The sequence below is a fragment of the Mytilus trossulus genome, chromosome 3 (genome assembly GCF_036588685.1).
Source record: "Mytilus trossulus isolate FHL-02 chromosome 3, PNRI_Mtr1.1.1.hap1, whole genome shotgun sequence".
Taxonomy (NCBI): Eukaryota; Metazoa; Mollusca; class Bivalvia; order Mytilida; family Mytilidae; genus Mytilus; species Mytilus trossulus.
The window spans coordinates 39,634,821-39,648,609 of record NC_086375.1 but is presented as its reverse complement, the minus strand read 5'-3'; the positions used below and the strand labels follow the sequence as shown (position 1 = coordinate 39,648,609).

The following is a 13,789-nucleotide window of genomic DNA, read 5'->3' as shown; positions in this document are numbered from 1 at the left end:
ATAAACAACGAAAAAAAATCGTCTCATGATTTATAGAATTAAAGTGTTTCTCTTAAAAAGCATAAGCATAACTCATATTAACCAAAAATATAGATAAAATGGGGTATTTAGCAAACAGTTGTATGCTCTTTATAATACTAAACCTCAGCCCAACAGCTCGCTCTCTCTCTTTGAATTCTCTTATAGACGATTCCAACTAAACAAAGCAACGGCAATCAAGGAGAGAAGGGGTCGGTGTAACACTTATCAATTCAAAATTTTTAAAAGTTTTCAAATTTTAGATATTTGAAATTTTGATCAAAGTTTAAAATATTAAAATAAAAAAAATCTAATATGTTTAGATATAATAAACTATTTGCAATAAGTGTGAAATCATTGTGCAAAGTATACAAAATATTTCATCGCTATCGATAAACCAACTAGAATAGTGCATCTCAGCTTGAGTTTAAACATTGGTTTCATTTGAATTTAATTACAGTCTTATAAGAATCAATTAAATATTAATATTTATTCATACAATTCATATATTCAGAAACAAATTTGATATTAGCATTTGATAGAAATTTTTTTACAAGATATCAAACAATGCAATCAAGAGCAATTTATTTTTTATCCGACTACACTGAATAAACTGTTCTATGACATGTTTTAAATAAATGTCTCCCTTTTCTTATACAAGTCTACATATTTAAGATATTTTCTCTCTTGTTACTTTGAAGTTAACGTTAATAATCAAAGAAAAGTTTGGAAGACATCTAAGGCATATATAGCGATTGATTTTCACTTTTAATTCTAAATGAGAAAAGGATAAATTATGTTATATATAGGCAATTTATTCAAATTTCATAAAACTACGTATTTTAGCATATTCATGCTCCTTTTTACATTACCACCGAAGATACTTCATATTCATTAGTATATATTGGAACAGTCAAGTGTTTCTCCGAAACTGCTAATTGGAGATCTTGTATATTGTTTTAGATTGCAAAAATAACAATCACGGTTTTATATCTTGTCTATTCAAAATGTGTATTATATAGCTATAGCACTGGAAAAGAATGCGTACTCATTCAACAGCTCCATTATCAAAGCTCTAAACATCATATACTGATAATTTTTAAAAATGAAAGGCAATTTTGATGGTTATTCATAGTTTATTTTCGACAGTATTAGTTTGAAAGTCACTTTGGTATATTTTTTCTCTTTCTAAGAAAAAAAAACCCACACAACAAAGAAGTTTCTGGCTAAAAAAAAATTGACTCGATCGTCGAGTCGAAGATTAGACACAAAGCATCATGGTCATTTTTAATAGTTCATTTTCATCCGGTATTGTACCAGAAGGTTGGAAAATTGGTCAGATAACAGCGTTGTTTAAAAAGGGAGATAAAAAGCTTGCGTCGAACTACAGACCAGTTAGCCTTACAAGTATTATATGTAAGATCATGGAAAAATTAATAAGAAAAAGAATTGTTGACCATATGAATAACTACGGCCTATTTAGTGATAGACAATTTGGATTTATCGGGGGACGTTCAACAGGATTACAACTGTTAAAAGTACTAGACCATTGGACTGAAATTCTAGATAATGGAGGATCTATTGATGCTATCTACACAGATTTTATGAAGGCCTTCGATAAGGTTCCACATAAGCGTTTAATTAACAAGCTAAGATCGTATGGAATTAGTAACCAAACATGTAACTGGGTCCAGAGCTTCTTACATAGTAGAAAGCAAAGAGTACAAGTTAGTGGAAATTTTTCACAGTGGCATAATGTAACTAGTGGCATACCACAAGGGTCAGTTCCCGGACCATTACTGTTTGTTCTTTTTATAAATGATTTACCCTTATGTGTGGAATCTGAGGTGTTTATGTTCGCAGACGATACAAAATTATATAGAGATATACAAACCCCAAAAGATATAGACATAGTTCAACAAGACATAGATAAGTTATTTAGATGGAGTGAGAAATGGCTGTTACGGTTCCACCCTGATAAATGCAAAGTACTGCCAATATCAACGAAACAAACTAAGAACCAAGATGGTATTACGTACATGGGGGACATATACTTGCCTCCCCATGCCGCTAAAGTTATATTTGCTAAAGAGCAATAAAAACACATCCATTTCCATAGCACGTTTATTTCAAAGAGACAGATAACATCACATGACAAATACGCATCATCATCATACAAAGGGACACAACTCTCACGACTTAACTACAAAACACATACGACCTTACAATACAGATACATAACATCCCGCCCCCAAAAATAAAATTTCCCAAATTTTATAAAAATGGTGTATGTGTTTTATCCTTATACAATTGCAAGAAGAAGAAAAATTCCACTATATAAATTCAAACTGTATAATCACTTCCGTATATTAAGACTCAAATCAGTAACAATTTTCCAAATAATCTTTGTAAATACATTTATATTAAATGAAATATTCGTGGCTGACCAGTTCTCAATCTAGCATCCATACACACCAGTATCAACAATGCAGAAAAATCCGAACGTCTGGCATCTCGATCTCCCCCTTAGGACCTTATGCACGCATTACGTTCATTCAACATAAAAAAATATGCATTTAATACATTTACTCAATCTAAATGGAAAATACTAGAATACTGTCATAAATGTAGCTGTATATAACAAATTGATCGATAATCATCAGAGACCTTTAACTCTTACAAATAGTAAATATTACATCAAAAAAACACTTCATAAGTTACATATGCAGTCAAAAGAAAATACGACTAATTCTCCCTCTCTAACGTGTACAATCTCTCATACATCACACTCACAAAATAAAATAAAGATGAAACAAATGAATAGCTCCAGAAATGTCAATATCAACCTAGGTTTTATTTATGACTATTATCTCACCGCTACTGACAATCCGCTATCAAATCAGTCCAACTGATAACAGAAATATATGTATTAATAAAAAAAAAAAAAATCCTTCTGAGACAAAATTGAATTCATAATTAATGTTCGAAATAAGTCGGTGTTTTCCTTGTTACTGGGTAGCGTACGATGAGATAAATCTCACACGTACCGTCTGTAGTATCATTTTAATAGTTCAAAACTGCAACACATTTCCTCTGCTAAATCATAAAATACACATATATAGATCAAGCCGATTAGTCTAAAGATAATGCCAATTACAAGCAATTATCATTTCGAAGTACTGTAAGATGAAAGGCCGGGACGTCACATGACACATGCTACGGTTTTCTACACACTTAAACATACACAGCTGCATTTCTTGGTGTCAGACTGACCAACGCCAAATTGCGTTTAAAATTTAATTGTTTGAGTAGAAATTTCGATCGCGTCCAACAGTTAAAATGAAAATTAAAGTTCAGATGACAATAAACAATTGCGAATACTTTTGATATTAATATGCATATGTACAATGTTACGTAGTTTAACAACAGTTCCTTGAATTTTACCGTAAGCTTTTGTTGTCGAAAATCCAATGGTGTTTTCTGAATATCAACTAAATCCAAATTAAAAATAAATCCAAAAATCGGTTCCAGTGTCAAATGCAATGGTACTGCTAGTCCACTAAACTTAAAGTCCAAGATTTCAACGTGGTCAAATTTATAATAATGGCGCCGCAAGCCTCGTGGTTTAGACTTTTTAAAAAAGTTTGTTCTTCATCTTGGGGACAGCTCACATAAAATACACATATAAATGGGTCGTTTTTAAGTCCTCCACCATATTACGTACATGGGGGACATATACTTGCCTCCCCATGCCGCTAAAGTTATATTTGCTAAAGAGCAATAAAAACACATCCATTTCCATAGCACGTTTATTTCAAAGAGACAGATAACATCACATGACAAATACGCATCATCATCATACAAAGGGACACAACTCTCACGACTTAACTACAAAACACATACGACCTTACAATACAGATACATAACAATGGAAGATACAAGATGTCAACATATGATGGTGTAGAAACAACTCTTGAAACTGTGGAATGTGAGAAAGATGTAGGTGTAAACATAGCTAGATTCTAAGCTTAAATTTGACAAGCATATAAAAACACAGGTTAACAAAGCCAACCAACTAGTAGGACTAATCCGAAGGTCATTTAAGTATTTAGACTACAAGAGTTTCTGTCTACTATTCAAAACACTAGCTAGACCCCATCTTGAGTATGCCAGCAGTGTTTGGAGTCCGTATAAGAAAAATGATATTGAATCAGTTGAAAACGTACAAAGACGTGCTACGAAAATGCTTCCTAACTTGAAAGATCTATCATACGAAGACAGATTAAGACTCTTGAAATTACCAACACTTAGATATCGTAGACTAAAGGGCGACATGAACGAGACGTACACGATTCTCAATCACATCTATGATGAAAGGGCATCAAGTGGTATTTTAACACTAAGTAGTGGTTCAACAACAAGAGGACATTCATTGAAGTTAGTCAAGAACAGGAGTAAGCTGGATGTTAGAAAGTATTATTTTACCAACAGAATAGTGGAAGTCTGGAACAGTTTCCCGGAGACAATCGTAACTGCCAAAAACGTTAAAACATTCGAACGAAGACTAGATAAATATTGGAAAGAACATCCTATGATTTATGACTACACAGTAGATTACAACTTCATGATCGGAGGTAGCACAGTAATCAACAGTGATAGTGACAGTGAAATAGAGCCAAATATAGAGGAGCAAGCTGATCTCCTGCGTTTGGAAATACTTAGGTAGACTTAGGTAGTCAATAGAAAAACGAAATAACAAGCAAACGACTATTCAGAAAAAAATCAAAACACAAACTTCTGAAGAATGAAACAAAACCAACAATACCATAAGCATTTTGCTGATTCCTCCTGAAGCTCCGCTGATAAATTGCATTTCAAATGTCAAATTAAAAAAAAAGAGGACGGAATTGCGTAGGGTGTGTTTAGGTAAGTGTCAAACATCTCTGTTATGTCATGGATAATTTAGAGATAAAAGAGGTCACCATATTTTAGTCCTTTTGGTTCTCTGGCTTACACTTAATCATAAGCTCTAGTTAATCAACCTAATGTTAAAGTATAGATTATCACAAACAACGACCTGAAACTGTTTTGCTTACTCTCAATTCTGCAGTGAAAACCTCCGACGTCTTCAGATGATGACAAGGTCATATACTGGTATATCATTTTATTAGGGCAAATGTAACTACAAATATGTATGTCCCATTTATGAGCATTATGTTTTCTGGTCTGTGCGTCCGTTCGTCGTCCGTTCGTCCCGCTTCAGGTTAAAGTTTTTGGTCGAGGTAGTTTGTGATGAACTTGAAACTTAGTACACATGTTCCTTATGATATGATCTATTTAATTTTAATGCTAAATTAGAGATTTTACCCCTTTTTCGCGGTCCACTGAACATAGAAAATGAGAGTGCAGATGGGGAATCCGTGTACTTAAGACATATTCTTGGGGTTTTTTTTTTTATAATTCACAGTTCAAAAGACCGTCGTAAATGTCAAAACCATCCATTCACTTGTCATATTATATCTTTTTAATCTAAGTGATTGTGAATTTATTCATAAACATTTCATTTGTATGTAAAATGTAAAAACACATATCATTTAAGGAAGTTTTAATCACTTTATTATATTATGACATTTTTAAGCACCGACTTTTACAGTAAAGAAAACCATATTGCAATCCAATGTAGTACAATATTTTGTTTACTACGAATATATAAACAATCATAATTTACATATGTGACAAATAAATAAGATGCACATCTTGCAGAAGTATGAAAAGTAAAATAACAAAAAATACCGAACTCCAAGGATATTCAAAACGGAAAGTACGCACAAATGGCACAATTCATAGTGTACAAAGTTTAAACTGATTTTTAATATGTATCTGTAAAGTCGAATTAAACGAGCTATTATAAAACATTTTTTATTCTTTATGATTTGAATATGACAAAATATTTTGTGCATATTTCACTTTGATCAGCACTTCGGAAAAATTCTGTGACGTAGATACGACCTTATATCAACAACCTCCCAATTTTTTCAAGAACTATGTTTTGGATGATGAAGAACACATGCCACATTTTCAGTGTTTTGGGAGTAAAGATATAAAAGTAATCAACCTTTCTCACTCTACTGTTTTCCACATTTATTTAATTTATTTCTACCTTGCGTTTTTGTAAAGATAAAAAGATGTTGTATGATTGCCTATAAGACAACTCTCCACCGGAGACAAAATGATGTAGAGGTTAACGAATATATAAGTCTGGCCTTCAACAATAAACAAAACCCAAACCGTGTATATTAAGCACAATGTTCTTGAAAATATGCATTTTTTCTTCTTTTTATGTAGCTTAGCACTTTTCGTCCGACACAAATTCCAATAATATTTTGTTAACTATTGCATTTACAAAGAACGTTTAAAATGTAAAGACAGTTTAAATATTGCCTTCAAGATAAATGTTTACAACTTTATTAATTTTATATTATATAGTTGCTTATGTATACAGTTGTTGCAAATCATATAGATATTTTGTTCAGACCATATAATATCAACAGCATTGCGGTTTTGATCCGAGATGTGAATCAAATAAAGAGAAATCACATCTTCATCTCCCCTCCCCCATATTTATCATACTATCATTCTGTGAGGAAAGTCATTTCATACAAATTAGTATTATTTAACAAAATGCCTTAAGCAAACCATTTATTTACCTAGAATCTTCGACTGAGTATAACTTCAATATTGCATAGTCTATATGGATTTTTTTTTTTTTATCAAATTGTAAATACGGGATCAAAACTGTATCGTATGCCCTTAAACATTGCGGGATGTACAAGTACGTAGACACGTCTGGTCGGCATTTGGAGGTTTTATTCAATGCCTCGTGTCGGGCGAATGCTACGATATCTGGAATTAAACGAACTCATAAGAACAACTTGTTAAGAGGTCCATAGCTGCTCACTGTATTACCAAATACCCCCATATGATACACACGTATAGCGGTGTATTCATACAGAATGCACCATGGAACAGATGCCCATTCTTTTAACATCAATTTTACTTCCCGGGAGAAGTCGATGTGCCCATTTTTTCTATACCCCAGTCCCATTGTACGCAAATTTTATTTATAACAGATACCCGGCATAACGATGATTTGATTTAGTCTAATAGTTTCGAAGAAGTCTTTGCAAAAAATGAAAGTTGAAGACGGACGACGAGAATGAGGATGACGAATGACAATGGATAATGAACGGCAAGTGACGAGAAAAGTCACCCAGTGGTCCTTTGTGTCAGATGAGATAATAGAAAAGAAGATGTGGATTTGATTGCCAATGACAAAAGTTTCCATTAGAGAACAGATGACACTGAAGAACATGTAACACTTTAAAAGGAAAATGTACACGACAATTCAAATTGTGCACAAATGTTTATCTATCCCATCGTTATCTCAAGGTAAATTGGACTGTTTGTTGAATTAGGTGTGATTTAGTTTTATTAATTTCAAATCTTATATTTGTCATTCTCCATATATTAATAGCATGTGATACCACTTAACAAAATAAAAATAAATCATATCAGCAAGATCGTTAATATAAATAATATATATATGTAATGAAATCCAGAGTCAGAAGTTCAAGGAGAAATCCATTCATTGAGTTTAGACCTTTTGAACCGACTTCAAACCGTTTGTTCTTATGCTGTGTTAATACACATCTTTCCGAGGATAGGAGAGTGTTGGAGCCCCGAAAAAAACATGCTTTACCCTGCCACCGTGATTCTGTATGTGCATGTAACAAGCCTTTGTGGTATGAGATTTGCTCGTTATTGAAGGCGAACACCGACGACAATGGACAATGGACGATGTACGGTGAGAGTTAATCACTTTTACGTCATTTGGTCTCTGATGGTGTGTTATCTCAAGGACACCACGTCTTCTTATTTGAATACAGATTGAAGGATATGCTACAATTGTCATAGACGGGAGCCCAGTTAATAAAATAAAAATTGTGTGTTATGTTTTGTGATCGGAAATTGTCTCGCGTATCTCAGCTAACTCTGCAAATGTCTTGATTGTTTTGACTGACACGAGTCTCTTCGCTGGATCGTCTTGCATGCTTTGACTCTTTTTATTGACATGCCAGGATACTTTTCTTCCCGGCTGTCTTGGTTATTTCTCTGACACGAGTGTTCGCAGAACTGCTTCGACTGTTTTGAGTGGAGGAGTCTGTTCGCCGGATATCGTGATTGTTTCTTTTTTCCTCTGCATTCAAATGTATGTTATAAATCTATATCAAAATGCAAATTTATATTTATCTGCATATCTATTAATTCTACTCGTGAACTTCAGATTTATCTATAAATGCAATAAAGTTTTACAAATCAATAAAAACTTGGCACACAACTTATAAAACCCACCTTATCGACGACAGGTAAAAACGACTTTTCCTTGTTCGAAGTGTGGTCCGTTATTCTATGATAGACGTTTGAACATTAATACCTTTAAATTAAACAGGTAAAAATTTAGTATTGAAGTTTAAATTTTAGTTCGATATTTAAATTGAGCACACTCACACGTTATAAACCAAAGCATAGAGAAGGTTATATTTTACCTTCAAAGGATCAAAATGCAATAATATGTAAAACAAAATTTGGAAACTTGAGAAAAGTATATTTCATCTATAAAAGGTTGTTGCTTGGGAATTACTAGTAATATTTATCTAATATCAAAACAGGACAAAATAGGCTTGAATGAAACGGGAGAAAACATAATTCTTGGAAAAAGGATCTGGTGTTTATAACATATATTTCTAAGGATAATAAGTGTGAAATTAACAAGTTGTGATAAGTATTGTGATATTAACAACATTCATTATTTAGATAATTCATAAAATGGCACCTGGACAGGTGGTGTATCCATCTTTGTTTTAATTATCAATATCATAACTAATTTACATGATATCGTCTGTCGAATAATGTCACCATACTATCTACCTGATGTAAAATTGTAGAATCGATCTATGACTTTGATTGTTGTCAATTTCATCAACTCAGCAGATTAATTAACTCCTATGAGAGTATCCAGTTGAGAAGTATAAGCGACAATTTGTGTTAAAATGGGATGTATAATTTAATTTACATGGTTTTTGTGCTATGGAAGAATACGTCAAGAGGAATTACGAGAAAAGAAAATCAGGAACTGCTCACAGCAAGTTCCCAGTCTGGGATTATAGGTATGTCGTCAAAAGATTTTATAACTTTTATTATAATTTAGTTTGAAGGGGATATATATGATGCTATACGGTTATTCCGTTCGTCCGGAAATTCCGTTCATTTATAGTGTTAACGTAATAAAGAACGAACGAAAAGAACAGTCTTAAAGGGCAATTTGGCAGACAAAACACGAAAGAGTTTTAACTGCCTTGGTTGTGTATATATAACAGAATCTAAATCTGTCAAGGATATTTGGCATGGATAAATTTGTACATATATATAAAAAGTCATTTGTTCTTTAAGCCGAAATTAAAAATCTATTCTTTAACGGTACTTTTAGAAAACGGATTACTTAATTTGCAATCATATTTATTTCATTAATCTTATTAATCTATTCAAAGGTTTAAGGTTTTATAATTTTCTTATTATATTTGTATTTAATTAATACGTTTTACATTTTAATCTTTGCCGTTTCTGAATTTAAATTAAGTCTGCAACACTTCAAAAAGATATGCTTTAACATGAGATTTCATAAATATACATGTGCTGTTGGCGTCTTGCATATGTTAAATTATGTTTGCCTGTAATATTGATTCGTTTAAAAAATGTTTGCATATCATAGATATATATAGCTTAGAGATTCTATATATCTACTTATCGTATTGCCTCTGAAGATGCCCATAATCGGCCACAGTATGAATCTATATGTAAGGACGCAAATAACTAAAAACAATAAAAACCGAGCCTTTAGATGTCTTTTCATTTTTGTTCGCTTTTAGTTTTTCGTTACAATTAAACTTTCTGTACGTTTTCCGCGTATTATGCAATTCCTCGTATCCATTGTCAAAATTCTTTAAAAATATCAAGCTACAAAATTAAATACAGATGAACTCATAGTATTTATATATACTACTTACTGTGTATTGATTTCTACCATTCTTCTGATCTGTTTATCAAAAGTACCAATACACTACATTTCAAGAGTGTTTATAATAGAGGGTCAATAAAACTTTTAATAAATATATAGTAAAAACAAATGTTTACAAAATTAAATACACCATATAGAAACGCGCTATTTGTAGACACAGGTGTGTTAGTTTGCTCATTTAAGTATAGGCCAACCTGGCATATTCAACTTCGTGACCCAACCGGGACAAACTTTAGTATTGTTTATAGAACTTTTGCCTATCAACCCATCTTATAATCTCTAAAACATTTACCACTTTCTTAAGGATCTTCTTAACTTTGATATCGGTTTAAGTAAAACAATCCGTTTCCTTTTGTTGACTTGATAGAAAAATTAAATTTTATTGCTATCAAATTCAACAAAAATCAAAGAGTAGTTTGTAAACATTTACATTTGCTTTCAAATATCTAATATCATCGAACACTTGTCTCACAAAGGTAGTTGGTTTATGGTTCCCGTGTATAAAGGGTATAAACTTAACAAACCTTGAAATAATTTGGATGGAATAAAGAGAGCGTATTTCCTACACTCCGATCAATCAGATTAACAGAAGGAAATATTAAGTTCAAACAACTTTTAAAGTTTGAAGTAATAAAACTGAAAATTATTGTTTTTAACCAATACAAATTTCACTCAGGAATACAACCATACTTTCTGGTTCTTAACAGGTCAGGATTAAATCGGGACGCGGTATGTACCCACCAAAAACAGAAACAAATGTAATTTACATATAAATGATTACAGCAATTTTTTTTGTAAACAAATGGTCCTCTAACTCCAAATTCTCAATTGTATTACAGACATATTCTTGATGATAAGATACGTAATCTTCTAACTCAATTAGTTTATCCGTTGAATTCTTTGGATAGCATGTTCAACTTGTATACTTTACTCCGACCAATAGATAACTTGTATAGTAATACAATGTTGACACTTGTCCAAGTTTTTAGACCGATTCTATCGATGTTTATTCGTGTATATTTCAGTTGTTGGTTTGCTGTCTAATTGACTTGTACAATCTTTCCTTTTACCCCAAGTCTATTAGCCAACTCATTGCTGGTTAATAGGTGTAATGTCTATATGATTTAAGTAAAGCCGGATCAAAAATGTTGTTTTAAATCAGATTGTTTGGAAATCCTTCTTGTGCGATTGTCAGTAAAAAAGGATGTTTTAAATTGACAAGAAAGATGTAATCCGTTAATGTTTTGAGAGTAGAGTTAAATGAGGGGAACAATAAGACTGCATTAGAAAATCTTCAATATGTGGTACATCGTTATTGTATATATGATAAATAAGAATTGATTAATTTCACTTTGGAAAAAAAAGTATCAGCAAGGAGGCTATTTTCGAAACATAAACCTTCTTCTTAAAAGTGACATTATATTAAAAAAAGATGTGGTATGATTGCCAATGAGACAACTCTCCACAAGAGACCAAATGACATAAACAACTACAGGTCACCGTACGACCTTCGACAATGAGCCGAAAGCCTATACCGCATAGGCAGCTATAAAAGGCCCCAAAATGACAAATGTAAAACATTTCCAACGAGAAAACTATATATCTTTCTCTATGTAAACTTTGCTTATATAAATGAATCATCGAAGTATATATATATATATATTAAGTTCATATAAATTACACGTCAATAAACTTTTACATTTATTTTACATTTTAATTTGATATATTAGTCATTTTGTTTACGTTAAACGATTTTTAACAATACGTTTAGAAGTCTTTATTTACACTAATTATATATCTCTCATGTTGAATCATTTACCAGTTAAGGGCAAACTTAAGTTGTATACGTGTATTGTCCGCGCGGACTAACAAGTGCGGAGATTGGCAGTGCGATTCAGACATCTTGGAGTTTACCTGGCACCAGGCGCGCGTACGTTTATTGTTTAGGTTTCGGCTGCACTATAGTTGCATTGTTGCAAAACAACAGACCCAATGGAACATTTAGTGAACTATTTAAAAATTAAATGTAACTTGTTCATTTTTATTTATTTATTTATTCATCCTTGTTCGTTTTTTTGTTATTTGGGTTTAATTTAAACAATAAATGTAAGGTGTCCTTGTTTAAAAGGACAAATCTATAAAATAAAGTCTACATGATTAAAGATAATTCGCATTTAATTATATCTATATTTTATATATCTTTAGGCTTGTTTATCAATTGGTCCACTTGATTAAACTTTAATTCGATAAACTGGATCGTATCACCTATTGAAGTGTCCACCAGTAGCCCCGCGGTATATATCTTTATTGACACAAAATCTGTGAATCGCCCTTTTTATCAGTCCACTTAGACACTAATATTTGTATCTGTACATGAAAAACCTAGAGATTATTCACACCATAACTTTGTATATGTTTATCACTGTTTACTTAGCCTGGTTTATAGTGGACCAGTAGTATCTTTCGATATTCGTCGGGTAGTTACTCTCTTATTTGGTTTAGTAGTAGCCTGCCAATATTACCCAATCTAATCATAGGCGGATCCAGGAGGGGACTGGGTAGCCCGGTCCCACCTTTCATGGGGGAAAAACTGGTTGATTATAGAGGGAATCACTGAAGCGTGACTGGAGCGGCCATCCTTTTAGGTCAGTCAGCAGGCCCCCTTACATAAATTCTGGATCCGCCACTGCTAGTACTTCGTCGATAGAATATATGCAGCCAGCATTAGGAATCATTATGTCAGTATCCGAAGCTAGTTTGGTAGTACCTATGGAAAATCGACAACAAAAGTATTGAATCATCAATGACCATATTTTTAATCATTTCAACATATAATTCCTTGGTATTGAAAATGTCAAATCATTCCGTGTCTAACAAGTGTTTGAGTACATAAGGCTTTTGAAGAATGTAATTAAACATTGATGTTTTTGATCGGAAAGATATTAATCTCGTGCAATTAGCTTCCTAATATGTCATTAAATGGCTAATTACTGTTATACCGAATTCTTTGTATACAACTTCAGTTTATTTTCCTTTTTAAGATTTGCATTTTTGTATTGCCGTAGAAGCAGTCCGTAGTTCCTTGTTCGATATACAATCTTTTAATTGCTCATAGAAATTAATTGAAACCACAGTTTTCTAACAATTGAAAGATATAAAACAACTTTTTTTGGATATTGTGTATACTCATTTTAAATCGCTGTGTGCATAAGTATAAACACAAAGCGAAATGCCAACGAGGTAGGGCTAATTTTCCATATAAGTCACTCACATGTTACAAATATAGAGTCCTTACACCAAAGAACGTTGCTGATCAAAATGAACTACTCGTATTAAGGGATTGTATATTTAAATATACAATTCCTTGCTCGTATTCACTAAATAGCTTAACTTCCAACAAAAAACATCATTTTACGGTTGTCCTTCGTTTTTTGTGTGTTATAACTACTAAGAATTGATTAAATCTGTCAACATCTCGTTTTGTGGCTGATGAATATTCTGTGATTGAAGAGAAATAAAGCTTAATGTTGCAACTTCTCAAATTGAGCAATGATATTAAGAATTAAAGTTAAGATTGAAATAATCAGTTTTGAAAAAGGCCCTGCTGTGAAATAAAATCAGGGGGGAATTGGTCCT

General features: G+C 32.4%; 1 protein-coding gene across 1 annotated transcript in view; it reads left to right on the top strand.

Moving 5' to 3' along the window:
• The first annotated feature begins 8,477 nt into the window (after positions 1 to 8,477).
• Positions 8,478 to 13,789, top strand: part of LOC134711453 (protein FAM124A-like) — a 31,865-nt gene continuing 26,553 nt past the window's right edge. The window contains exon 1 of the mRNA XM_063572049.1: positions 8,478 to 9,245. Within this exon, the coding sequence (XP_063428119.1) occupies positions 9,166 to 9,245 (80 nt within the window). The 5' untranslated portion in view covers positions 8,478 to 9,165. The remainder of the gene's footprint in view (positions 9,246 to 13,789) is intronic.